The 21,420-nt window shown below is 56.4% G+C and overlaps 2 protein-coding genes across 7 annotated transcripts; both read right to left on the bottom strand.

Moving 5' to 3' along the window:
* On the bottom strand, nucleotides 1-21,212 carry LSS (lanosterol synthase). Of its 6 annotated transcripts, none has more exons than XR_007632005.1 (24): nucleotides 20,854-21,011; nucleotides 20,641-20,779; nucleotides 20,456-20,564; nucleotides 19,936-20,057; nucleotides 19,527-19,623; nucleotides 18,602-18,737; nucleotides 18,288-18,396; nucleotides 17,850-17,968; nucleotides 17,343-17,440; nucleotides 17,175-17,202; nucleotides 16,498-16,554; nucleotides 16,209-16,280; nucleotides 15,450-15,500; nucleotides 15,163-15,312; nucleotides 14,726-14,822; nucleotides 14,426-14,531; nucleotides 14,035-14,100; nucleotides 13,552-13,632; nucleotides 13,148-13,318; nucleotides 12,766-12,844; nucleotides 12,166-12,679; nucleotides 11,096-11,163; nucleotides 9,690-9,797; nucleotides 7,748-8,607 (listed from the first exon to the last, which is right to left on the bottom strand). XR_007632005.1 is itself a non-coding variant. In XM_050339362.1 (22 exons), the coding sequence occupies exons 1-22, from the start codon at nucleotides 21,164-21,166 to the stop codon at nucleotides 12,512-12,514; spliced, it is 2,256 nt and encodes a 751-aa protein (XP_050195319.1). In that variant the 5' UTR covers nucleotides 21,167-21,212; the 3' UTR covers nucleotides 11,951-12,511. The 6 variants fall into 6 exon arrangements, 1 of the variants encoding a protein (XP_050195319.1); XR_007632006.1 differs by lacking the exon at nucleotides 9,690-9,797 and having other exon boundaries at nucleotides 7,748-8,270; nucleotides 8,399-8,607; XR_007632004.1 differs by lacking the exon at nucleotides 9,690-9,797 and having other exon boundaries at nucleotides 7,748-8,270; nucleotides 8,406-8,607.
* Nucleotides 3,704-7,721, bottom strand: LOC126652559 (maestro heat-like repeat-containing protein family member 6). The gene is made up of 12 exons (XM_050339415.1): nucleotides 7,642-7,721; nucleotides 7,268-7,415; nucleotides 6,832-7,019; nucleotides 6,605-6,742; nucleotides 6,222-6,336; nucleotides 5,914-6,051; nucleotides 5,522-5,698; nucleotides 5,232-5,388; nucleotides 5,011-5,111; nucleotides 4,644-4,746; nucleotides 4,319-4,375; nucleotides 3,704-4,084 (listed from the first exon to the last, which is right to left on the bottom strand). Exons 1-12 carry the CDS (start codon nucleotides 7,719-7,721, stop codon nucleotides 3,873-3,875), a joined length of 1,614 nt encoding a protein of 537 aa, XP_050195372.1. The 3' UTR covers nucleotides 3,704-3,872.
* Nucleotides 21,213-21,420: the final 208 nt, after the last annotated feature.

The following is a 21,420-nucleotide window of genomic DNA, read 5'->3' as shown; positions in this document are numbered from 1 at the left end:
TTCCCAAGTTCATTGGCACAACCTGAGAATGTAAAATATTTGCAAGTTTGCCTCCCACCTCAAACCAGCAACTCGTTTGCCTTAACATGCTCCATTGAAAGTCAATTGCAAAAAATAAACACCAGACAAAAGCCTAAATAAAGAAAGAAATACATAAATTGGACACCTTTTGGTTTTCAAACACTTTTCTGTTAAGGGCTGTCATGGGTTTGCCGACCAGCCCCCCTGGGGCTGAAAATAGTTTTTTTTTCAGGTGGATTTCCAGAGCAAAGCCAATCAAAAGTTTTAGTAACGCCTCTCCTAATCACACATTTAAGAAAACAGAAGGGAAGGATTGCTGCGCAGAAGAAAATGGGAGAGCCAGCGTAGCAGCCGGCCCCGTCGGGCCCAGGCGTGTGCCCCCACCCTGGGCCAAGTGTGGCCCGGGCAAGGGGGACAACTTTAGAGAAGAACCTGGACAAGACATGCTGCAAAAGGAATTCCAGGTAGAGATAGCGCAGCCTCCAAGGTCAAAGCTGGCAGCTGGAGGAGAGAGAAGAGAAGCCCAAAGAGGGGGCTCCTTTCCCCCTCTCTCTCTTCTGCTCCCTTCAGCAGTGAAAAGACTGAAAACTAAAAAACCCCTGCCTTCTGTAGAAGACTGTTGGGTAGCAGAGACCCCCTCTGCAGCTCATGAAGGAGCCCATGCCGAAAGCAGAGGAGTGCATGATGAGGATGTGACTCCGTGGGAGGCCTAAGATGAAACAGAGTCCTGCTGGAGACCTGTGGCCCATGGAGAGACAGACCTACGCTGGAGCAAGTCAGCCCAGGTAGGATCTTGTGATCCCAGTGAGGGATCCAGGCTGGTGCAGCTGAATTTGTGACCCTAAGGGACAGCAGCGAGTGGGAGAACTGTCGCCCGAAGGTGGACTCACACTAGAGAGGTCCATCCATCAAGGACTGTTCTCCCGTGGGAAGAGACCCCACAAGAAACAGGGGTGGACTCAAAAGGCATTATACCCTCTAACTGTGGGAAGGCCATGGTAAGGCAAGTGTTCCCTTGCAGTCCATGGCAGACCCCTCAGGCCCATGTAACCTCCCAGCCTCCGGTCTTAGCCCAGGAGGGGGTAGGCACAGCCCTGAGGCCAACATAGAGGAGAGAAAGAAAAAGACAGTTCCAGCTGCAACGAATCGGAGTTGTCGTCCTAGAGATAATAGAAGACAAACTTTCAAGTGCTGAAAAATTATTTAGAAGACCTGTAGCTCTGGAAATGGAAAAGAGACTACTTCTCCTCCTGAACTGATTCAAGGCGGGAGGGGTATTTCTGTAAATAAATAATACTTTTGCCTAATTAGAATTGTTTTATATATAGTTCTTTAGTTTTTATCTTGCTAGTAATAAAGCCTAATATTACTCTCCCTACAGTTCTCTTTTGTCTACATTAACCTTCTCTCAACTTACTGTAATTGCGTGGGGGGTGAGAGAAAATTGGCCCAGAGTAAACCCGTGACAAGGGCTAATAACATCATAATTCTATTAAGGTATAAAAGCTCTCAAGGAATGGAAGCTCACTCAGTGTTACAAAAGCACCCCACACAAATAGGGATATTGCAAAAAGCACTAATCCTCCCTCCAGTACAGGGAGATAAGTGGTCAATAAAGTACAGCTCCCCTCTTCTGCCCTGCATGACAATCAGTACCACTGACAGAAAAAGAAAAGTCATAGATATCCTTTCTGCCCTCCATAACCAAAGCTTTGCAAAACCACACAGGCTGCCTTCAAACTGGATCCAATTGACAGGATAAAGGAAAAGCCTCTTGCCTCGGGTCCCCCCTCCTACCCACCTTCAACATTTGTCATCCAATTTCAGCCCAGGCCATCACCTTCCACACATCTCCCTCCACAACATCCCCACCAACACCAAATCCTCCCGAACACCCCCACAGAACCCCTCAACACCCACCCCGCCCCAGCACCTCTGGTTGATCCCTCTGCAGAGCCTTCCCACCCTCCAGGAGATGCCCTGGTTGTCCTGCACACGCCCAGGGGTGGCACTCAGGATCCTCAGCGTATCTCAGCTGGCTTTGCCCCCACTTTGAGGCCTGCTAATGCCCAGCTGCCAAAAATGCCTCCCTGGTTCTCTCCAGGATGCACAGGATGAGCCAATGAGCAGGACGCCTTGGGAGCCAAACCTTCCAACCCTTTCCTGAGGCTGGGGACACACCAAGGACAGAGAGAAGGACTCTCCATCATGCCTGGTCCACGCACCCCAGCTCTGGGCTGGCCCCGGCCCAGAGCAGCTTCCACCAAGCAAGAGGCAAATGCACAGTTCTGGGAATTAAAAAGCCCAAATAGGTAAGACGGGAAAAGTGGGTGGACAAAGGCCTTTGAATTCACAGCTCTCATCGAGAGCTTTGGGGCTCTCAGCTGCACAGAGATGCTCCTGCTCAGACTTCTGCTGAAAAGTGGGGAACAGATCCTGCTGCAGACTGTTTGGGTTGGTCTCTGCAGGCACAGGTAGAACCCAAGCCTGCTTTTCACAGCCTTTCCCCTTCCTCTCTACAGAGTGAAACCAGCCACAGGGAGTGAAAGGACACAGAGAGCCGCCAAAGGGAGACCTTCGTACTGACCTCACTGGGACTCTTTGGGAAGCACTTTCCTTGAGGAGCCTTGCCTCCAAAGGCATTTACCCAAACCTGTAGTTTTCAAGGGGAACACCTACACACACTTAAGAAACCCTGGCAAGGCTGATTCTCTCTGCTCCTTGCAGAACAGGCACTCCAGTTCCTATTGCTCCAAGTGTGTTTCCAGGTGTAGGTTCAGACTCCCAGCCCCAGGCCCTCTGCAGACACAGCTTGGTTGCTGCCATCTTCTCATCCCTGAACTCTTGCCTCCAGGCCTGGCAGCAAACCCCGACACCACATCCCTGTTCGTGGAGGATGATCTTGTAAGCAACGTCCAGGACTCTCCGCTGTGCACGGAGCATTTTTCCATCCTGCTCTGAACAGCCTCTGGGCACGAGAGCACAACCTGGTTGGCTCTGGTGTCAACAAACACCAGATGCAGGCAGAGGAAGAAGCAGTCACTGTTCTGTAGCAATGCCCAAGACAGACTGGAACGGTCCCCTCCCTCTGTCTTCCTTTGATTTGATTTCTGACTGTGTCAGATGCAGGGGCTGCGATTCCTGAACTGTGGGGACCAGACCTGGCCACAGCCTCCAGGCACTGCCTGGCAGCGCTCCCTACGGTGGGATGGGCACATGTCTGTGTCTCAGGCAGCGTGTGCTGCTTCTTCCTTTGCTTTCAAGCTTTTCAAAACTCCCTGTTAAGCCAGGGTGGTCTCTGGTTCTGCCGCCTTCTTCCCCCTTTGTAGGGAGGGATCACTGCTGTGCTTTCAGGAAGCTGTTCTTGAATAACTTTCAGCATTCCAAGCTCCTTTGCCCTCCATGGATGCTTGCCATGGAATCCCTCACAGCCGGGTTCAGAGCGTACTGAAGTTGGCTCTGCTAATATTCAGGTTCTTTGTCCAACTGCTGGCCTTCAGTGTGCCCGGTAAGATCTTTAACTCCACAGTGTTGTGGAACTGGACCTTCAGGACAGGGACCTTTCCAGCCTCAAGAGCCTTTGTCCCTCTCTCTTTGCACATGGTGCAAGGGGCAAAAGAAAGGCCCTGTGTGCTCCAGGGCTCAGGGTTTGTGCCATTTCAGTTCCACAAAGATGCAGATAGCAGGGAGAAACCCAACGGTTTATTATGGCAAGGGGAAGTGGAGGGATGAGCTGGGAGCAGGAGAAGGGAACAAGCTGACTTTGAAGGTTGAAGGGACAAAGCGGTATGGAGGCAGGGAGGGTCAACAGGGAAGGACAGGCCAGGAGTCACAAGGTCTTCCTGGCAGGCTCAGTTGGACCCAGTATCAGTGCTTGGAGCTACAGATGATCTCCTCTGGTCTCCAGTTGATCTCCTGCTGCGCGGTGTCTGGTGCTCTTCTTGGGACACCAGTTGTCTTGAAGCAGAGGATGAAAGTAATACTTCAGCTCTTTGGTCAAACAGGGCTTGAACCATCACACTTGTGTAGGAGGGGAAGTTGTCTTTTCTCATGGCTTGAAGGGCTGGAACAGAAAGGAACAGAGCCAAGGTCAGAGCCCAGATCTGTGGGTACCTGGGGAGCCCCTTCAGCCAGGGCCACCCCCCATGGCCCTGAAATATCTCTCCACTCTGCCCAAGCCATTCCTCATCCATGCAGGGAGCAGAGCCCTCCGCAGCCAGGGCAGGATTGCAGCTCCCAGCCCAGGGTCTGTGCTCCCCCTGCCATCCCCCACTGACACCCCACTGCCCTCACTCACCCTCGCAGATGACCTGCAGCTCTTCAGGTCGTCCCCGCATATACCATCCGGCCATCCCTGGGAACACAGATGCTGTCAGGGCCCCAGCGGTGTCACAGCTCCCCCCCAGTGGCACTGCCAGCCTGGCCACACACCCTCCTGCCCTGGCAGGGCTGAGCCCGGGCCCTTCCCGCCTGGGGACGCCCCAGGGCTGGGCTGGCACAGGGCGGCAGCACCGCCAGGGCACTCGGGGCTCCCCAGCACAGCCCTGGCCGCATCTGCTGCCGCTGCAGCAGCCGGGGCTGGGGCTGAGCTGCAGCGGGGCGGGCAGGGACCTTTGGCTCACCCATGAACTTGATGGCTGCCTCTCGCAGGGGCTCCTGTGGGCTCTCCAGGTATGGTAGGGCCTGGCGTAGGTAGTTGGCCACTCGGCTGCGGTCCTTTTCCAGCTGGAGAGAACAGCAGGGCACAGAGGGAATGGTTGGCTGGGGCTCTGCCCCTTGGCCAGGCACTGCCTGCGCCCAGCACTGACTGCTCCAGCGGCACCCTGGCTCGGGGGCACAGGAGCTGCAGAGGAGCCCGCACGCCCCAGGGAAGGCAGCAGCGGCTGGGGCGCAGGCTGCTGTCCCACAGGGGCTGCAGCAGTGGGCAGGGGCACAGTGCCAGCCCCACCCTCAGGGCATCGGGGACCGGAGCTTTGGATCCGTCCTTACCAGGCACTCGCCAAATTTCAATGGTTGCTCTGTCTTCAGCAGCTGCTCGAGATCCTTCCTCTTCAGAAATTTGGCTACACAAAGCAGCGCTTCCCGAGAGGTCTGCAGAGCAAGAGTCCAGGAGATAGTACCACAGCCCAGGGCACAGGACCTGGACCAAGGCCAGGAAAAGTTAGTCCAGCCTCCTCCCACGGGAACACCAGAGCCTAGAAAGTCCTCACCTCTGCCACTTCGCTGGTTCTCATCATGCCAGTAGAGGAAGAGTGGGAGCAGGTTCTGGATCACATGTATCTTCAAGGGCTTCTTTCCCACATCCACTACTGACTTCATCACCTCTTGGAACAGGCGAATGGAGAGGGCCTGCACATGGCTGTTATCCTAATGGAAAAAAAGAGGAAAAGGCCTCAGCACTAGCTTCTCCAGACCTACCTGTGCATAGGCCTGTAAATCCACAAGAAGCAGTTTCCTGGCAGCACCCAGCACCCTCAAATGGGAGCACACAGAACCTTACACTGTCAAAGAGTGGCCGGAGAGCCTCAGCCAGCTTCAGAGCGGTGGGGCTGGAGGTTATGATGTCTTTCTTCCGCAGCATATTCAGGAATATTGGCAAGGCCAGCTCAACCACCTCTACATCTGCGTCCCACAGGAGCTGCACTAAACTTCCAGAGAGGCTGCACATTCTCCTGGCCTGTGAGGAACACAAGGCTGTGCTGTGAAGCCAGGAACAGCTGCAGAGCCAACCCTGCTCGGGCGGGGCAGCCCCAGGTGCTGCCGCAGGGCCTGGGGGCCAAAGACTAATCCTAAAGGACTTGGACAGCTGAGCAGCTGCCACAGCTCCACAAGTGACTTCGTTGCCCAGCCCCAGGATTCCAGCACGGTTTCAGCCAACTGCCCCCTCCTCACCATCATGGGATCCTTGCTCAGCATTACAAAGCCTCTGATCGCCAGGCGACGCCTCTCTTTGCATTCGTTAGCCAGGTCTCTTGAAAGGATCTGCAGGATTCCATCACCACATTCAATCATGTCCAGGTAGTCGAGGACCTGAAAGGCACGCAGCAGTGACGGGGTGCCCGGCCGGCAGGAGCCCGGACCCGCACAGGGCTGTGCCCAGGCAGCAGCACAGGGTGCGGCACCGTCCCGGGCAGCTGCGGCTGCCAGAGGGCTGAGAGGTGGAGGCAGCTGGGCCAGGCAGCGCTCGCCAGCAGGCTCACCTCCACAAGGAAGGCCATGGCAGGAACCTCCCAGCGGGGCTTCTCCCTGATGAGCACCCCCAACAGGCAGAGGGCAACTGGGGAACACAAGGGGCTCGAGGTACGGCGCATCTCCCTGGCAGGGGGAAACAGGCACCATCAACCCTGAGTTGGGTGGGCAAACCTCTGCCGGGGCTCACTCACACAGGCCTGGTCTTTTCCCACCACCTCAGGAAGGGACACATGCACTCTGGGAGGCAGCTCCTCCTGTGCCTCCACCTCTCCCAGCTTTTTCCACTCTGCTCAGCCATCCCTGGGTGACAAGGCCCTCTGGCCCATGACCACCACGGTGCCCCATGCAGAGGGCAGAAATAAGAGGGGCAGCAGGGACAAGGGGGGCTCACCTGGCCAACAAACCCACTGCATAGTGGTGGGTGTCAGCACTGAGGAGCGTGTCCCAGCCACGTTTCCGTTCCATTGCCATCACCAAATTTACACGCTGCAGACGGCGAAGCAGTGCCCTCACAGTCTGTACTGCAAACCTGTGTGCAGAACAAAGCCCAGGTCATGTTGAGAGCCCTCGCCCCAGCCCCTGGGACATGGCAGGCACAGGAGGACTGGGATGGAGCACCTGTTGGGGTTCCTGGTAAGGCTGCTTTTCTCCTGGCACCCCCTCCAGAAGGAAGCAACCTCCTCCGGCATCTGCTTTGTGCTCATGAAGACTTGGAAGAGTAGATCCACAAGAAGGCGAGGGAAATATTTCAGCACTGGCTCTGGGCACCAGGGCAGGCGGAGAATCTCCCAAATCACCCTGGTTGCCTGCAAAAGTAAAACAGCCGGAGACAGTGCTCAGTGAGTGCCCACACATCCATGCGGCACAACCCAAGTGCGGGACTGAAAGGCCAGGGGAGACACAGGGGGAGCGCCCAGCTTGGAACCCTGAACCTGCCCCTAAGCTGCATTTCCAGCCCAGTGCCTGAGGCAAGGGGATGTCGTGGGTGGGGGAGAATGGAGAGCCAGCAGAGACGCAATCTAGGGGTGAGCAAAGGCCAGTTCCAGAAACTCACAGCCAGGGCAAAGACATCAGTTTTGTCCCCATCGGAAGTGCACATGCTGTGCACTGGCCAGTCCTCCATCACAGACAGCAGCTTTGGCAGCACCTTTTCAAGTGTCATTCCCGAGGAGGCGATGGTCCTCCACATGCTGGCAGCAGCTCTGCGGGGCCAGAGTTGTGTGTCAAGGGGTGCTGGCCAAAGGGCCTTGAAGAGCAGGGAGGGAGCCTGGCAGCAGGATCGGGGCTGACATGGCAGGGCTGGGAAACAGAGGGGCCAGAGGGTCCTGGAACTCCCCGTCCCTCTGGCAGACCATGTGGGATGAGATGGACAGGGTGAAGGGCTCTAAGGCTGGTGAACTCCGAGCCCTGAGGCATGGGGTCCTGTACCTGTCACACGATGGGGCACAGCGCAGGAGAGTCACCACAACATCAGTAGGGTGTGCATCAGTCACCCTCATGAGGTCCATCTGGCTGCAGCCACCAGCCTTGTGGCCCAGCTCTGCCACTCACCCTCTGGCAGCAGCTGGAACCACTCCATATTTTCAGGCCGCCGAGCTGGGGCAACCCCCAGACACTTCTTCACCTTCTTCATCCCAAACAGGCTCACGCGTCTCCACACCACTCCACAGTCTGGTCTCAAGGGCAACTGCAACCAGAAAACCTCAGAAAAGCTACTGATTACCAAGTCACACAGTAGGGCCTTGAGGGCACCAGCAGGAGAGGAGCCATGGAAGAGCTACAGTCTGGACTTAAGGGCTCTTGCCACGAGAATGGGAGGGTTCTTGTAAAGGCTCCGGGTTAACAAGTCCTGCGGTTTGGCCTCAAAGGCGCCTTCTGAAAGGGTGGGGGAAACCTCGGGAGGCTACGGGTCAGCAAGTCCCGCAGTCTGGCCTCGAGGGCACCTGCAAGAGCAACGCCTTGGAAAGCTCTGGGCCAGCAAGGAAGGAGTTGGCTGCGTGGGGGCTCCGCACAGCACCGCTCTGTCCTGTCTGTCCCGTTGCGTGCTCTGATGACAACTGAGGCAGGGCCACACCAACACCAGTACTTATATCATCCCATGTCACAAAGACCCCTGCGACACCCTGCCCCGTTCCATCCCATCGGTGATGCCCATTGTGTCACAAAGGGCCCTGTGTCACCTTACCACGTACCCTGGGGCCTCCCTCAGCCTGGCCAACCTGCCCCAGATCAGAAGGAATCCATGCTCCAAAGTATCCAAGACAGTTGGACAGGAACTTCGAGAATGGCTCAAAAACTAAGCAACCCCTTCCCTGCTGTGTCTGCCCACGGCAGCAGAAGGAGCCCCCTCGGCTGCCAACACAGTTGCAAACTTCCCAAGTTCATTGGCACAACCTGAGAATGTAAAATATTTGCAAGTTTGCCTCCCACCCCAAACCAGCAACTCGTTTGCCTTAACAGGCTCCATCGAGAGTCAATTGCAAAAAAAAATAAACACTAAACGAAAGCCTAAATAAATAAATTGGACACAGTTTGCTTTTCAAACACTTTTTTGTTAAGGGCTAGTAACATCATAATTCTATTAAGGTATAAAAGCTCTCAAGGAATGGAAGCTCACTCAGTGTTACAAAAGCACCCCACACAAATAGGGATATTGCAAAAAGCACTAATCCTCCCTCCAGTACAGGGAGATAAGTGGTCAATAAAGTACAGCTCCCCTCTTCTGCCCTGCATGACAATCAGTACCACTGACAGAAAAAGAAAAGTCATAGATATCCTTTCTGCCCTCCATAACCAAAGCTCTGCAAAACCACACAGGCTACCTTCAAACTGGATCCAATTTCAGCCCAGGCCATCACCTTCCACACATCTCCCTCCACAACATCCCCACCAACACCAAATTCTCCCAAACACCCCCATAGAACCCCTCAATACCCACCCTGCCCCAGCACCTCTGGCTGATCCCTCTGCAGAGCCTTCCCACCCTCCAGGAGATGCCCTGGTTGTCCTGCACATGCCTGGGGATGGCACTCAGGATCCTCAGCGTATCTCAGCTGGCTTTGCCCCCACTTTGAGGCCTGCTAATGCCCAGCTGCCAAAAATGCCTCCCTGGTTCTCTCCAGGATGCACAGGATGAGCCAATGAGCAGGACGCTTTGGGAGCCAAACCTTCCAACCTTGGTTACAAAGTCATGGAGTCTTAAAAGTCATGGAATGGCTCTTTTTATAGCATGAAAACGCTGGTCTGCATTTGTATCTCTCTTTTCTGTGTCGTGAGCTACAATTTCTGAGGAACAGAAACAGATTTCCCCCATAAAAAAAGAAAAAATAATCTCAGGAAGCTTTCTTGGAGGAGCCTGTGGGTGCCACCCAGGATCTCAGGTCCCAAAACCATAGATCAAAAGATTCTACGAGATGCCTGGGGTGAGTCTTTCATAGATTCTGGAGCTGGGAGTTTTTCCAAAGGAGAAAAATCACCTCAGGTAGCATCCTGAGAGTGGTGTGGGCTGACACTTGGGATCTCAGATCCTGAAATCGGAGACCAAAACACTGTGGTAGATCCCTGGGAGGAGTCTCAGAGTATTCCTGGAGGAAACAGTTTCCATGAAACGAGAATTATACTGAATATATCCGGTATCTGTTTGATCTCTCCTGCATGTGCTCAATCCAAAGTTGCAGGTTGGAGCAGATTTTAACACTATTAAGACACACGTTTTCCTGTGTGCTCCTTTTGTTAGGTGGGAAGCACAGAGAGGGCTCACTGTTTTGTATCAGCTGGGCTACAGCTCACAGCTGCTCATGGCTGGGATTTCACAGAAGTTTGGAAAGGCTTGGGGACAGTTCCTGCTGAATTGCTTTGAGGGACAGACAAAATTGTCTGCCAACATCTATCTTTAGTTTGCTTTGTCTGGCAAAGCAGTGAAAGAAGTTTAATCATTTAAATAATGAAAAACACAGCTCCTGTCCTTGGAGAAGGAGAACCTGCCTGCCTGGAAGGGATTCTATAGGGAACAAGGGGTGGCTACCCAGCCGCTCCCTCCTTCTTTGTCCTCCTTGCCCAAAACAATCTGTTTTGGGGTACAGAAGCCTTCTTGCCCAGAGGGGATGCTGCAGGGTGGAAGGGTTGAGCAACCAGTAACCTCCTCCCTCCTTGTCCCTCTCCTCATAGAATCACTGAATGGTTTGGGTTGGAAGGGACATTAAGGCTGATCCAGTTCCAACACCCCTGGCATGGGGAGGGACACCTTCCACTAGACCAGGTTGCTCCAAGGGCCCTGCAGCAGCCAAGGGCACCACGGGCACCGTCCCCCCCAGCTCTGGGCTGAGCTCAGCTCTGGTTCCCCCAGTTTCTGGGCTGAGCTCAGCCAGGGTGCCCCCCCTCCATTTTTGGGCTGTCACCCCCCCCTTGAAGGAGATCAGCTCAGACTTGGTGGGGAGCTACAAACTCAGCACTCACCAGGAAGGATGTGGGACACAACGGGAGTCCCAGGAAAACCAAACCTGACCCCGCCCAGCTCTCAGGTTGCAGGGAGTGCCTGAGAAGTGTGTCTGGTTCATTCAAGACAGCTAAGTTCAAGTTCATGATTTCCAGGAAATCTCAGCAGCTCCCATCCATCCCTCCAGACCCTAACGCTGCTCCTGTGCACCACCCCAAAGAGCAATCATCACAGAACAAGAAATTCCTTCCCAGTAAGGCCCACAGCCTGCTCTTTTAAACAGATGCCCAGAGCACCTGCTGAGAACCACCTCGGTTATTCCCTGGCTCTCCCTTTAGCCAGGGATCAGCTCCTGAATGATCCTCACCCCTAAACCCACAGAACTCCCCTAGGACAAAATGCAGAGCACAGTGATACCCATCTAAGCTGATAGGGAGAAGGACTTACAGCCCAGCTCAGCCTCTGGTAACAGGTGAAAGAAGTGCAGAAATACAGTCAGTTGTGGCTGGAAACAACTGATGATAAGCAAAAAAAAGGAGGAAATAAGTTAACATTCAAATGTAGCTTAATTTCTTTGTTGTAAATGAAAGGCAAGATAGCAACCTTGCACAAAATGTTCCTAAGGGCATTTTTCTGTGATTCCCTTAAAAAGCAATGGTGCCTGGAAGTCAAAAGCCTGAAGTGCTGGGGCTAGGGGCCATCAGCTCTTTCTTGAGTGCTGTTGTTCACTTTGTTTGTTCTCGTGTAAAAAACAGATTTAGAAATCACCATGACACTTTATGGCTATAAAATTTGCAAGGCAATCCTAGGTTGGTTAAAGCCAAGAGCTAGGCGAAATCCAAACGGCCATGTCCTCTCAGGACACATCACAGCATGACACTCGAATAATTCAGTTTCAGCAAGAACAAATTTAAATGCAAGAAGAAATTTAAATGCAGAGTAATCTCACAGACAGGTGTAAAGGTGTCCAGAATCTGGAAAAGGCAAACAGGGCTGTCAACAAAGCCTGAGTTGAATTTACCTAAACAGGCTTTTCTCTCCTGCTTACCTGCACAAGTGTAAGCAGCAGGATGAAGGAAGGGATCATTCCCCTTTAGAAAGCTGCTTCCCTCATTATATTTTTCTGGGGCCAAAAGCATCTGAGGAGGCACAGACTCCCAGCATGGTTTGCTTGTTGGTGGAGACCATGCTCATATCTCTGGGGACAGGGAACCCAAGCCAGGTGACATGAGGCTGCTGTGCCAGCTCCCCTCTGCTTGGGACTTACACTGGGCAGACAGTAAGGAGAACAACACAGTCAAGTTCCTCTTGCCTCACCATTAGCAATTTATTAACCTGTCGGTCTTCCAGCTATGATTATGAATGCCCAGCGACACCACAGCCTGAGCAGAGGCACTTGCTGTGCTAGGGGAAGGCTGGAGCCCTGGGGCCCAGGCTGTGCCCCAATGCCAACCACCCCAGGGCTTCCTGCTCCAGCTGGCTCTTCTCCAAAGTGGGAACGATGGTGGTGCCTTCACCTCTGAGGTGCTGGGAAGCCAGGTGCCATCCTCTGTCCAGATGTGGAACACAACACAGCTTGGCAGTTTTCTCAGATCTTCCAAATGCTCTGAAAAGGCACTTCACTCCCCATCCCGGGATGGAGAATATACCTGGGAAAAACCTTAAAAAGGGAATGTTTAGAAGAGGTTCAACAGCAAGCAGAGGCTCTGCAGCCCCGGGGCAGCACCCATCCCTGGCAGAGGCAGCAGTCCACGTGCTAAGGTCAGCACTGAGACATCCCACACAGCACACACCCCCATGGTCCCACGCAGCTGCCGGTACCCCAGCCAAGTCCAAGGCCCTGGCACTCCCAGTGGCCCAGGTTCAGGCAGACAGAGTTTCCTGCACAGCCTGCCCTGCTCGCAGCTGCCCAGCCAGGGGGCTGTCGGGGTGCAGGCGGCAGAACCGGCCCAGCGCCCAGATGGGGAAGACGTTGCGGTACGAGGTGTAACTGATGGCACACGACTTGTTGAACACCCCGGCGATGTTCTCCTGGGGGAGAAGCAGAGAGCAGAACAGTGTGAGTGACACGGGACTGCAGGGTGCTCAGGAACCCCTTGGGAAGACTAAAGACGTACCTGAGGCCAGTCCCCGTTGGGCAGCTGCTTATCAATCAGCACTTTAATGCCCCTTTCCAGCACGTCGACGTCAGGGTACCTGCAAAGCACAAGGGAGATGTGAGCACCCTCACCCAAACCATCTGCAACACCCCATCCATGCGCTTGGGGAACTCAACCACCTCCAGGCTGCCCCAAGCTTGTCCCAGGCATGCTGAATGCTTTGGAAAGGGTCCCCCACAATCCCAGGACACCAGACATTATGAACATGGAACGTTTTCCCAGGCTGGAGGCCTGCAGTTGTGATCAAAACCTTTGCTTTGCATTGGCCCAAGGCCCCACAACCCAGCCTGCAACTCCCATCTCCCCCAGCACTCAGGGCGAGGTGGGGGGCAGCTCCTACCTGACAGCCATGAGCCCCAGCAGGGCCCAGCAGGTGTTGTGGATCTGTGATTCAGCACTCTGCACGTACGTGCGCTGCTCGCAGGACTCGAAATCCTCTCCCCACCCACCATCTGCCATCTGCTTGGAGACGAGGAACTGGCAGGCCTGGGCCACCTCTCGACACGCAGCCCTGCAGGGATGGGGCACAGAGTCAAGACAGGACTGGGGACAGGTAGTGTTTGGACATCCATGGTTCTCAGCTGCGAGGAGCAGCTGTGCCCTGGGCTCACTGCTCCTGGGAGGAGCAGCCCCTGAGGCAGGAGAGTCCATGCACAGCAAGGACATTCCCCCACACCCACCATGGAATCCTGCCCGGGCCCAGGAGGCAGGCAGGGGCAGGACACCCAGACAGCCCCTCCTCACCCGTCACGGTACGTGTGCTGCATGCAGGCAAACGCCTCCAGACCAAACCAGGTGCCATAGGTGAAGCAAACCCCCCAGCTCCTAGGAGGAAGGGGAGAGCAGCACTGTCAGGGGTGCGAGGCCCCAGGTAGAGGCAGGTTGTGTTCACAGAACAGCAGAGCCTGTCACAGAGCTGCAGCCTGCCCTCCCCTATGGCACAACCCTGCCCAGTCCCACCAGCACCTGCTCCCAGCTAACCCAGGTGTCAGCAGAACTGGGACCACCCTGATCCCCCCAAGGCTTCTCGGGGTCTTGTGCAATGCACAAGCTTCCTGCTCCCCCAGGGCTAGAGGAAGAGTAATGGAGAGCAAAGCACGGCAGCTGGAGGAGGATCAGCCCCTGCTTCCCCTCCCACAGATCCTACCAGCCAGGAATGCCTGCCATCACGATCCCTCTCACTCTGGGACAGCCAGAAGAAAACTGGGCACTGGGAATATCGCTTACCCTTCCCAGGACCCATCCGCTCGCTGCTTCTTGCGACAGAAATCCAGGCCCTTCCGCAGGGTCTCCCTGGACAGGAGAGAAACTACCCATTTCAGAACCAGCTCAAAGTCAGTGTCTGCTTCACTGGGAGCTCCATCAGCCCCTCTGAGGCTTTGACAGGTCCCATTATTGGAGGGCACAAGAGGCAAGAGCATGCAGACAGGCAGCTACATGGCTCATGGTTTGGAGTATCACCAAGCTGGCCACCGCAGGGGCTGCTTCATGCCAGTGCAGAGACCCAGGCAAGACCCCTAACAGGGATCAGCAGGGGCTGTGCCAAGAGGCCCTGGCAGGCAGCTTGAGAAGTGCAGCCTGTCTTCTCTCCTGCCCAGCTCCCATCCCAGTGCTTCACCTGATCTCCAGGGTGCGGTGCTCAGGGAACTCGCTCTGGAAGTGCCTCAGTGCCTGCATGACAGCCGAGGTGCACTCCACGTATGTGTAGTCGATCATGATGTCACCTGCCAGCAGGTGAAGGGTATCAGTGCCACAGCCCCTCCGTGGGGGAGCCTGCGGGCCAGCTGCTCCCAGCCTCTCCCCCAGACCCCCAGCACACTGATCCTACATCCTGATCCTACCCACTGGGCATGGCGAGGCCAGGCCACTTTGTCCCTTCACAGTGGGCAGGATAACCAGCCCCAACAGCTCCCCTTACCAAACACCTCCGAGGGGTTCAGCATCTCCAGTAAGTGGCCTCCTCGCTTGGTTTCGTATGTGGCAAAGCCTCCGTCCGAGTTCCTCATGCTCAGCAACTGCCCAGGCAAGCAGAGAGGGGCTGGGACCAGCTGCTCACAGGCAGCACCACCCCAGTCTGGCCCCAAGCCAGCTATGAGGACAAAGTCAGACCCATAGGTTTATGGGGCTGGCAGACAACCCAGGTCCCAAACCACAGGGACAGGCAGGCCCAATCTAGGTTATCACATCACATTATGTTGCATAAGCAGCTCTGTATCACAGCCAAGAGAGCGTTGCCACACCATGCCTCAGATCTAACCAGATCTAATACCAGATCTAACAGCCCCTCAGGCCTTGACTTCTCTTACAGATTTACCTGCCTGCCTGTCACTAAGCCCTAATTTTTGCAGTGCTTACCACATTCACAGCATCAAAGAGGCGCTCAGGGGGCACAAGCTTGGCTATGAAGGGGCACTTCTCCTGCAGCAGCATGACCGCCTTCAGCCCCTCTGCTGTGCAGTCTGCCACGATCCAGCCACAGTCCCGCGTGCTGAAGGGGAAGCCACCCTGGAAAGGGATCAGGTGAGCTCAGCACCTTCCCCTGACCTTGTAGGGGGGCGAGTGCTGCCCCTCATTCCCGTCCCCTCTGCCCAAATCCCTGCCCCGGTCACGAGTCCTTCGGAGGCCAGTCCCAGTCATCGTACCTTGTTCATATGGCGATAGTATTTCTGGTAGTCAGGTGGGTTCTCTGGGATCTGCAGGAGGCAAGAAACAAGTGAGGGCAGCCTGGAGGTGCCTGCCTGCAGGACCACGGGCTGAAACCACTGCAGGTGCAGAACCTTGTGCAAGTGCACAGCACCTCTCTTTCACTGAGGGAAGCAGACAGGGAAGAGGTCAGCTCTGGAGCAGAGAGTGCTGAAGAGAAATCACCTTTTGGCCTGGTTTAAGCAAGTGTTGTTAAACGCTTCCCCTTTGGAAGCTTTCCTGCCAGGGAACCATCTGCTTTGAATGCTCCCATTGGCAACAGTGTGAACAAGACTGCCTGCCCCTGCACCAAGCTGCTGGTGACAGTGACCCCCACCTTGAGCCACTGGCCTGGCCAGCAGAAGCTGAGCTCATACAGTCACTAGCCAAGGGGTCTGGGTTTCCCAGAACGGTGCCTCAAATGCGTTGGTACCAGAGAGGACAAAAGGGTAAAGAAGCCTAAGCCTTATGTTTTGCAGCCTCTCTAAGCTCAGGCAGCCCACCCAAATATCCTTGGGCCTGGCCAAGGTCCTCACCAAGCTGCAGAGATGGTTCCCTGAAAACAGGGAGCAGAAAACAGAAGGTTGTCCCCAGGACTTTGCTAGTCCAGCCCTTCAGAAGAGCTCTCCAGAAGGCAACAGATGCATCCAACAGGGTTCTGAGCAGCAGCCAAGCCTGCACAACCAGTGTGTGAGACCCCACCAAAGGGCTCTGCTCACCTGGGTGAACTGCAGGAACTCATGGGCATTCTGGAGGCAGGACGTGAATTCAGGCATCTTCTGGGCTTCTGCCTGGAAACAGAGGCGCACAGTCAGCACTCAGCAAGGAGCTGCGGCCACCAAACATGCTCTGAGCAAACGTGTGTTTGCCTAGCTCCATCACAGGATGCCAGGCCAGAACTGACACAGCAGAGCTCCAAAAGGGTGCACAGCAGGACCTCTGGTATTTCGGGGATGTGTGAGGAAAGCATTTTCCCAAGGCAGCATGTAGCACTGCAGGGTGCATTACCTCCAAGAAGGCTTGGATGGCAAAGGCAGTATCCCAGAGCTGGGATCCATTTGTGCCCTGTAAGAGAGAATGTAGATAGTGAGAGGCAGGTGCTAGCCAGCAGCCTGACCTAACTGTGGGGTCTATGGGACAAGCATATCCCTCCCACATCACACCCACTAGCTGCCTCCACCCTGTGTCTCAGTTTTGTGCCACTCAGCATCACAGCTGATGTGTTGGCACAGAGGGGACAAACGCAACAGGTCAAGGGATAGCAAGGGAACAGGAAATCAGGGAGTTGCTTCAGCCTGCTGCGTGCACAGCCAAGGCAGGAGTGCTGGCCAGCACTAAGGAGCAGCAGGACTACGGCTCTGAGAGAAGCAGAGCTCAGACCACATGCAGGATCAGGGGCCTGGCTTTCTCCTTCCCTTCTCCCAGGACCCATGGGAATGAAGGAAATGGAGGCTTAGAGCTGCCCCCTCAGCTCACAGCCACAGAGAGGCAAACTAGCAGGACAGGCACTATTCCCTCCTGGTACAGCTGGTGGAAGTGGCAGTAAGACAGATAAAGCCACCAGGCACCAGAGGTGAGGTGCCAGGAGCTCAGGCTCGGGATGAACACACTATCCCATTACTCCATGGGCTGCCCCAGCACGCCACAGTCCCTTCAGTCACAGATGAACTCCTACAGCACTTCACCTGCATCTTCATGCCGTCAAGGCCCAGCCTGTGTGGGGAGAGAGCACAGTGATGCAGCACAGGCAGGCACAGCGGGAGCACCAGGAAGCAGGTCAGGAGCCCCGCTGTGCTCAACCCACAGCGATCAGAGCCCTGTGCTGTGCCAGGTGGGTCACACTCAGCCCGTACCAGAGGTAATCCGGGATCCTGGAAACATGCTCCTGAAAAGCTGGGGAGTTCTTCCCATCCACAAACCAGCGAACCAGCATGTTGATGGTCTTGGAAATCTGACACAAGAAAAACGGTCACTGCTGTGGATAGAGCTTCTTCCAGCCCCAGAGACATATATCCCTCCCACCCAGCACAAAGCCATCCAGAGGTTGCCCTGGCCTTGATCCCAATGGCTCCATTACCCAGCAGAGCTGAGTTAGTGAGGCAGGTGCCATGAGATTACTCCAGAGCTTCTCCTCAGATCATTTCTCTGGACCTCAAGGACAGGTACCCCTCACCAGCTATCCCCATGCCCTCTGCATCTCCTGTGCCCTGTTGGCCTTAAGCTCTTAAACATCAGGAGCTGAGCAAGATCTGGTGATTACTGGTTACGTGCCACAAATACAAAGCTCTGGGGAGGGGCACAAGCTGGTCCCCAAATAACAAAGGGCGAGATATTTAAAGGATTAACAGCAAATGTCCTACTGGTCCGATGCTGATGCACTTGGTGAATCTATCATCAGCTTTGATGTGGTCGTACAGCTCTGCGATGGCTCGCTGCCGCAGGTGAGTGCTGTGGTGGGCTTCATACATGTTCATGATGGCTACAGGAGAAGAAAGGGACATGCAATGAAAACAAAAACCCACCCTGTGCAGCCAGATGCACTTGCTGTGGGCAGGCTGCACCCCGGCTCACACCACGACCAGCTGAGGAAAGCACAGGAACTGCTCTGCCCCAGAGCAGCCCGAGGACCTGGGCACAAGGCCCCGCTGCTCTCGGGGAGGGAAAAGCCCACGGATCACATAATCCACGTCTCCATCCCAGCTCCAGAGCATACACCAGCAGCCCCTGAAGAGCCCCCACGGTGCCAGGCTGGTCCAGCTGCACGAGCAGCAGCAGAGAGTGGCATGGGACGCGCTCACCGTAGGCAGTGTCCAGCAGCCAGCTGTGCTGGGTGTACACGTCACAGGCAGCCACGTTGTTCCTCTGCGCTGGCCAGTCTATGCTGGCATAGTCCTGCACGTACAGCTCCTGGCACGGGACAACACCGGGCATCAGCCTGCAAAGCTGGGAGCAAGCGCCCAGGAGCAGCTACTCCCTGACAGAGGGACCGCGCAGGGACGAGAGCTGCCACTTGGCAAACCAGAGGCTGGCCCACAAGGACCAGGCTGGCCAAGCACAGCAGGCAGTCACGGAGCCATGAATCCTTCTCCAGCAGGATCAGCCTCTTCCTCACCTGTCGCAGGCTCCGTATGAGCTCGTCCTCTTCTGCTGACAAACGCTTGGCGTAGCAGTAGCTCATGGGAAGGTAAACCTGGCGACAGTGACACCAGAGCCGGGACGGGTGGGCTGGGAACCACGTGGGAAGCAGCCTGAGTGCAACAGAGAAGGTGCTGCTGTGAGGAACAAGGAGGGCCTAGGGCGACGTGGAGAGATGGCGTGCAGAACGCCCAGAGCAGGGCACACCTTTCCCTGTCTCCTGCACCAGGGGATGTAAACACAGCCTGGCCCTGCTCAGATCCCCCCCAACAGGGGTGCTCCCTCCACACCAGGGCCAGCAGACACAGTTCCTGGCCCAGCTGACAGAGGGCAAGGAGGACCTTGAGCTCAGAGAAGAGGGAGGGAGAAGCCAGTTCAGTCATGTAGGACCTGGAAGGCAGAGGCCTAGACTGACAGTTACTGGCATTTGATGGCAAAGCACCAGCAACCCTTGGTCCTGTGCAGCCCCCGATTTCCCCCAGAGGTAATGTCATGCACCTTCCTTCTCTGACACCCAACAGCCCTCTGAGTAATCAGAGAGAGAACAGGTGAGGGTTAGGGCTGGCAGCCTTACATGTGGCTGTCCCCTTCCACTAAGGGCCCACTTCTGGCTGGCCAGAAGATCCTGGTGACAGGCAGGGAGCACACAGAGGTATCAGGGACCCCGTGGGTAATGCTAACAGGGCTGAGCTCTGGCACCTCCCTTGTGTGCAGTGTTCGGTGCTATCCACCCACTGGCTGGCCTGCTGCTGGCTCCCAGCTGACAAGCAGCCTGAGCACCTCTAGTTCCAGACCACAGCTGGAGTTATCCCAGCAAACATCAATGCCTGGGACAGTTCTGGGTCAAGGCTGGTGGCAGGACTGACAACATCTCCTCCCTCCACAGCGAGTGGGGCACATACCACATCTCTGGGAGAAGCGTGTTCATTCCCTCCCAGCTGTAAACGTTCAAGACAGCCAGCCAGAACTTGCCCCAGGAAGGGATTCCCACAGCACCTCCTGCAGGGAACAATATCAGCTTATAGGGTTAATGCAGCCGTGCCAGCTCCCTTCTTTCTTCCCGATCACAGAGCCCATTTCTCCCCACATTTGGGAACACACCTCTCAGGCTGGGACACACGTCCCAAAACAGGGCAAGCAGGTAAGGATACAAAAACATAACACAGTTTCTCACCACTAACTGAAAACACAGGTGCCATCAAGGGCATGCAAGAGCAACAGTACTTCCACTACTTGGCAGCCCCCCACGATCCATGCAGCCTTCAGGTCCAGCCAGACCTCTCTCCCCAGTGTCCCAGCCCCACGGCTGACCTTTGCTGTGCAGGTTGACACGGGCCCGCACGATGTCAGGGTCATCCGGTCCGAGCCCCAGGATCCTCAGGGCTACGTAGTTGAGTGCTGTGCCAAACACTGTTGATTTGTCTTCCACGTGCCTGTCAGGCACATGCACAGAGACACCACAGCCATTAGCCAGCTACTGGCATGAGCCAGACATAACCCACTGCACAGGGCTGTCTTTGTCGGGGTGAAGTGGGATGCCAGGGGTGACTGTGAAAAAGGAGGAGCTGACTAATCCAGGAAGAAACATTGCTCTGCACTACCCTGTCACACACGATGCTCTGGGATATAGTGACACAGAGGAGATATGGCCAGACTTGATGCTCCAGCCATCTCTGTGACAAGCAGTGTACCTGAAGTGCTGCACAACCAAGTCCAACCACCCAGAGCTATCACGGGTGCTAAGCCCCCCTCCCTGAGCCGGGGCAGATCCGACAGCAGCTCTCCAAGCCCTAGAGAGGCCATTCCTCAAAGAAGCATCTTTGCTACTCACAAGCCCCAGCCTCCGTCCGGGAGCTGCACAGAGCGCAGGTAGCGGATCATCTCCTTCCGGAACGCCTCCGGCAGCTGGATTTTGGCCGTGTGGCAGGTGATGAGGAGACCTGGAGGACCAGACGGGACCGGCACTGTACAGAGCCGAACCACACAGCCACCCCCGGGCAGGTGCCCCAGGCCTACCTGGCAGCAGGAACAGCGGCCCGCCGTAATCGCCCGCCCAGTGCCCATCCTCGGCCTGCAGGGCCGCGTAGAACCGCATCCCCCTGCGGGCCGCCTCCCGGGCCGAGCCGTCCGCCGGCAGCGGGGGCAGCGCCGCGCCCTGCGGGGAGACAGCGGCACCTCAGCGGGGCTGCCCCGGGAGCGGCCCCGCCGCCCGGCCCGGGCCCCCCGCACCGTGTCCAGCCCGAGGCTGTGCTGCTCCAGCGCCGTCTGCGCCCGCGGCTCTCCGACATCGCCATCGCCATCGCCATCGCCCAGGTAGCGCCAGCGCTGCCGCCCGCCCTCGCAGCGCAGCCGCCAGGCCGGCAGCTCCGTGGCCGCCGCCGAGCGCCGAGGGCCGCCCCGCCGCCGAACCGCCCTGCGGGACACGGGCACCCTGAGCCGCGGCCGCCACCGCGCCCCGCCCCGCGGGGACCGCGCTGCCCGCCGCCACCGCCGCGCCCCGTCCCGACCACACCGCCGGAACGCACCCGCTGCCCGCTGCCATCGCCGCTCCTGGTCCCGGTGCTAATCCCAATCCCAACCCCAATCCCGATCCCGACCCCGCTGACACCGCCGGGGCCGCGCCGGAGCCACCTGGTCCCACATCTCCTCACGGGCGGCAGCCAATGGGGCCGCGAGCCCGGGCCGAGGCCCCGCCCCGGCCGTCCCGAGGCCCCGCCCCGGCCGTCCCCAGGCCCCGCCCCGGCCGTCCCCTCACGGCTCCTCCCGCCCCGCGTCCCTCAGTGCCGGCCCGAGCGG

This window comes from Myiozetetes cayanensis, unplaced genomic scaffold, assembly GCF_022539395.1.
Source record: "Myiozetetes cayanensis isolate MyiCay16 unplaced genomic scaffold, myiCay2020 scf9, whole genome shotgun sequence".
NCBI classification, from domain to species: Eukaryota; Metazoa; Chordata; class Aves; order Passeriformes; family Tyrannidae; genus Myiozetetes; species Myiozetetes cayanensis.
Note: the sequence above shows the minus strand (reverse complement) of the source record. Positions and strands in the feature narration are given on the sequence as shown.

Bases quoted from the DNA above. Each gene is read 5' to 3' on its own strand.
- LOC126652559 (XM_050339415.1), bottom strand. From the start codon at position 7,721: ATGGACCTCATGAGGGTGACTGATGCACACCCTACTGATGTTGTGGTG. The intron at 6,052-6,221 runs GTGAGCCTGCTG...CGTGCCTTTCAG, and splicing joins CCATGGCCTTCCTTGTGGAG to GTCCTCGACTACCTGGACAT. The intron at 4,747-5,010 runs GTAAGGACGGAT...TGTTCTCTCCAG, and splicing joins TGAAATTTGGCGAGTGCCTG to CTGGAAAAGGACCGCAGCCG.
- LSS (XM_050339362.1), bottom strand. The intron at 17,203-17,342 runs GTACGGGCTGAG...CTCCCCACACAG, and splicing joins AGGATCCCGGATTACCTCTG to GCTGGGCCTTGACGGCATGA. The intron at 14,823-15,162 runs GTAAGCACTGCA...TTGCCTGGGCAG, and splicing joins TCTTTGATGCTGTGAATGTG to TTGCTGAGCATGAGGAACTC.